Source organism: Ananas comosus, linkage group 8 (assembly GCF_001540865.1).
Source record: "Ananas comosus cultivar F153 linkage group 8, ASM154086v1, whole genome shotgun sequence".
NCBI classification, from domain to species: Eukaryota; Viridiplantae; Streptophyta; class Magnoliopsida; order Poales; family Bromeliaceae; genus Ananas; species Ananas comosus.
In genome coordinates this window covers 4,872,505-4,877,203 of record NC_033628.1, presented here as the reverse complement: position 1 = coordinate 4,877,203, position 4,699 = coordinate 4,872,505, and the positions used below count along the sequence as shown (strand labels likewise).

The following is a 4,699-nucleotide window of genomic DNA, read 5'->3' as shown; positions in this document are numbered from 1 at the left end:
ATGAAGATTAAAGGAAATAAGAGAAGACGAAGAAGAAGAAAGAGAAGCGAAGGAGAGGTTTCGTCGGAGAAGACGAGGAAGAAACAAAAACGAACAGAAAAGACAAAGGGAATGAGAAGCTTGGAGAAGAAGAAAAGGCCGTCGTGTCGAACCGTCGCATCGAAGCGAGTTCCGAGAGCAGCTATAATGATGAATAGATGGCGGTAATTAAGATGACCTAATTAATGCCGCAGATAAGACAAAAGTAGAGGGCGAGATCGGGGCCGTAAAAAAGAAAATGGACGGCCAAGATTGAACCATGCAAAGGATCATGTTTCAGATCACGTCAGTGACTCGTACAGAGAATTTGAATTTAATTGGACTGAGAACCACGCCTCGGATCGGCTTGTTATTGAAGCGATGGCAGGATTTCGGCAGCAGAAAAAGAGACGGTTGAGACGAAACCATACCAGGAAGTTGAAAAGTAATCGCGTCTCGGATCACGTCAGCTACCGAAGTGTTACTTTGAAAGCTGATGAGGGGGTAATTGTTGAGCCAATTAGACGCAGACAGGTGGTATGCTGGTATTCCCTTCAAAAGCATTAATCCGGTCGTGCACCAGGAGCACCGGAAAAATTTTAAAGAAAATCATCGCGCCAATTGAAGGAAGTTACAATAACCGCAAGCAGTTGTAAGCGGGTCCAATCGATTGGAGGTGTTCCGGGATTTTAGGAGATAGTAGCCGATTGTGTAAGAGCAATAACTGATCAAGGGGCGATCTATAAATAGGTCAATAATGCCCTAAAAAGGGGTCTTTTTCCCTGTGAACAAAAGACCATCCTTATTTTCTCACAATTTTCTGCATTTTCTAAGAGTAGTCTACTTGTAATTTTACTGCTTTTTCTAGGAGTAGTTCGCTAAGTAGAACCCTGGAGTCTGTCTGCCCCACGAGCATCACTCCGTTGTAAACTACATACCCATCCTTGTACTTCCCATCAGTCAATTAATAGAAAGTTATTTCGGCTCTTCAAGCCGACCAAATCTCGTGTTGCTTTAACCATTCGGCTCTTCTTCCGGTTTAGTTTCCGGCCTGCTCTGTACATTCGGCTCATTCCAGCCGAACCGAAGCAAATAGTAGTGGTTTTCGAACCCGGCTGGCTCGATCCTTCGTCAACCGAATCGCTTGATCTGTCGAAGGGCGCAAACTTTGAGGGTCACTATCCACAGCCGTTCCTCACCCTAACACGCTCCCCGAGGAGGATCATTGACCGGGTCAGGGGTCGGAAAATACGGCGACCAACAGATACCATGCAAGAATTTGAGAGTTTGAAATAATAACTTCTCTATTATATTTATTTATGATTAAGTACAATATATATAGCTAATATTGGTCAGTGTGTATAAGGACTAAAATAAGGTAAAAATTTCTAAGATTCCTCAACTACACCCAACTAATTCTCTATATTTTCTCTACTCCAAATCTAATATAAATGACAATAGAAACGGGTGCCTTCTACTTTCCATGCACTCCGAAAGAAAATCCACTAGACCCCAATATTCAATTGCATGCAAGCAAATCAATGTTTAATAATCTACAAATCTAAGCAATAACTCTCTTCCTCCTTTGTCATCCGAGTAAATATTTCAAGAATACAAAATTAAATGTAGGTAAGGACCAAATAATCTAGGAACAAATCATCAGACATTAATGATCTTCCTAATTTGCATGATGCCTTTATCTATTTCTAGTCACGACCGATATTCACGCAAATTAAATAATAAAAATAAAATTTAGCAATTAAGCATGGAATTATTAGTAACATTCCAATTACTACTTTTTCTCTCCTCTGCATTCGCTTGTTCCTTCTCTCTCCAAGCTTCTTATACGACTAACGCGACCAGCCACGGATTCGGCATTCCCATCATCCACCGTGACTCTCCGCTCTCCCCCTTCTACCGCCCAGACGCCACCATCTTCGAACACTGGGATTCAGAACGCCGCCGCTCGACCGCACGCTACAACTACATCCTCTCGGCTACCCTTGATGACGTACTGACGCCAGTGTTCCCCGACGGCGGCAGTTACCTGACGCGGCTGGCAATAGGCACGCCGCCTTACAAACTCTACCTGAACATCGACACCGGCAGTAGCCTGATATGGACCCAGTGCCTCCCGTGCCCGCAGTGCTACCCTCAAAGCTACCCGCCCTTCGACCCGAACAAGTCGTCCACCTACGGGATCTACGACTGCAACTCCGCTGGCTGCAATGAGCTCTCCAAAAGCATCTGCAGCTTGGACAAGAAGTGCCTGTACAGCGTCTTCTATGGTGACAGCTCCTACAGCAAAGGCTATTTCTCGTATGACACATTCACCGTCGGGTCCAACAGCGGCAAGGACATCTCCCTCAGCGACGTGGCCTTCGGCTGCGGGGAATACAACAAGGGTGTCTTCACCCGTAACGAAGCCGGCATACTCGGGTTGAGCGGTGGGCCGTTGTCGTTTGCCAGCCAGGTGGGTTCAGAACAGTTCTCGTACTGTCTAGGGCCACCGGGGTCACAGGGCAGCCAGCTGGTCTTCGGCAGCAGCGCGCTGATGGCAGGCGGCTACACCACTCTGGAGCTCGTAGAGCGGGCGCGCGGAGTCGTTTTTTACTACCTAAGCCTCACGGACATCAGTGTTGACTCCGAGAGGTTATACTTGCCCCCCGGAACGTTTAAAAGAGCTACTAATGACAGCGGCGGCATCTTAATCGACTCGGGCGCAACATACACATATCTATTCCCTGCAGCGTATGACTTGATTGTGAAGAAATTGGCAGGCAAAATAACGTTGAAGCCCATCGGTGGGGGCGACGATGCGCCGGCATTGTGCTACCAGGGGACGAAGGCTGATTTGAAGGGAGGGAAGATACCGAACCTCACGTTCCACTTCGCGCTTCTTGATGTCGTGTTGCCGCCCGAAAACTTCTTCAATTTGAAAGACAAATCTGTTTTGTGCTTCGCCATGGTGTCTGTTACTGACGTGTCCATCTTTGGCAGCATGGCGCAGCAGAATAAGAACGTCGGGTATGACGTGATCAACAGGAGGCTCTATATACAAGATGTCGCCAGCTGCTAAATCTCTAGAAGCAACAGTGACTAGTTAATTATTTAAGGCGGTGTTAAGATTGATTTTCTTTACTTCTAGAGCAACTTTAAGAAAGAATAAAAATAAAAGAGGAATACTTCGATACACCGTATAAATTTTGATCANATTTCACCATTTAAAATTTAACATTTGATTTTCTTAAAATTCAATTTATAATTTAATATTTAAAATATTAAATGTTGAAATTTAAAATTTAAAACTTAAAATTTAAAATTGTATATTTTTCCTTAATTACTAAAACTAAATTTTAAATTTCCCTATTTTAAATTTTAAATTTTAGTTTCTAAATTGTAGATTTTAAATTTTATATTCGAATTATAAAGTTTAAAATTTTAAAAATTACATATATTAATTTACTAAATATATCATGAAATGTCAAATTACCTAGCTGAATTCCTAAAAATTCAAAATTATAGCGAGTTATTCGATGCATATAAAAGTTTAGAATTAGAAAAATTAGAAATCAACAAAACTCTATATAAAATCATATATTCAAAATATACAAACTGAATTAAGATAAAATGTATTTTTTAAAATTTAAATTTTCAAATTGTTAAATTACATAAATTTTCCGCCGTGAAGCGCGGGCTTACACTAGTAATATAATTATCATTAAGAATAAGAATAAATCTAGATTTATTTTTATGCTTTCCTTAATTGGTTCAATCGATTAAATCCTAATTTAAATCGGCTTGAGCTCAATCCTAATTTGATCAAATGAAATTAATAATGCAACATTTTCACATAAGTAGTCTCACAACTTACTAACTATTTGTATGTCCACTCTACCAACATTTGCACTTTAATACTACTAATTTGTAACAATTACAAATTAGTCCAATTATCAACATATTAACAATTAGATCCTCCGGCGATTCAAAAATCGTGCTCCAGCTATTTGATCAGTCGCAACCTCTTACATGTGTGACGCCATTGGTTCTATTCTATCTAATAGTGAGATATATTATGATCACTATCCAGATAATTCTCATGAGTCTCACAATCCACCAGTGACACCTAGCAGCATATAGTACCATTCTAATAGAATGGACACTACAACANTTCAAATTACAACCAAACTGTAAATTTAAATTCAAAACAACATTTAAAACTTTATAAATCAAATTTAATTTTTTTAAATATAAAACACAGATTTAAAATAAAACTTTTAGTTCCAATTCAAAATTTCAATTTAAATCAAAAATTAAAATTTGGCTTTAAGATTAAAAGTTCAATTTAGATTCAAATTTAAAAGTTTAATATAAATTTCAAAATTAAAATTTTACATTACAATACCAATTTCAAAAATTAAATTTAAATTCAATATTTTTTTGAGCTGGATACTTAACAAATTGGGTATCATCTAATTTGGTAAGTTATTAAGATAAATAAGATATTTAATATTTAAAGGATTGTGACAAATTTGGTATATACTAATTTTTTTTCCAATATTGTCATGTTAACTAATTCAAATCGGTAACGTGTTCAACATGTTACTTCATGCAAATTCCAACTATACTTTTACTAATTAAGAGATTAAATTTTAATATTTATAGTGTATTGAAGCATTCC

At 38.7% G+C, this 4,699-nt stretch overlaps 1 protein-coding gene across 1 annotated transcript; it reads left to right on the top strand.

Moving 5' to 3' along the window:
* Positions 1,555–3,097, top strand: LOC109713976 (aspartic proteinase CDR1-like). The gene has a single exon (XM_020238309.1). It carries the CDS (start codon positions 1,784–1,786, stop codon positions 3,095–3,097), a length of 1,314 nt encoding a protein of 437 aa, XP_020093898.1. The 5' UTR covers positions 1,555–1,783.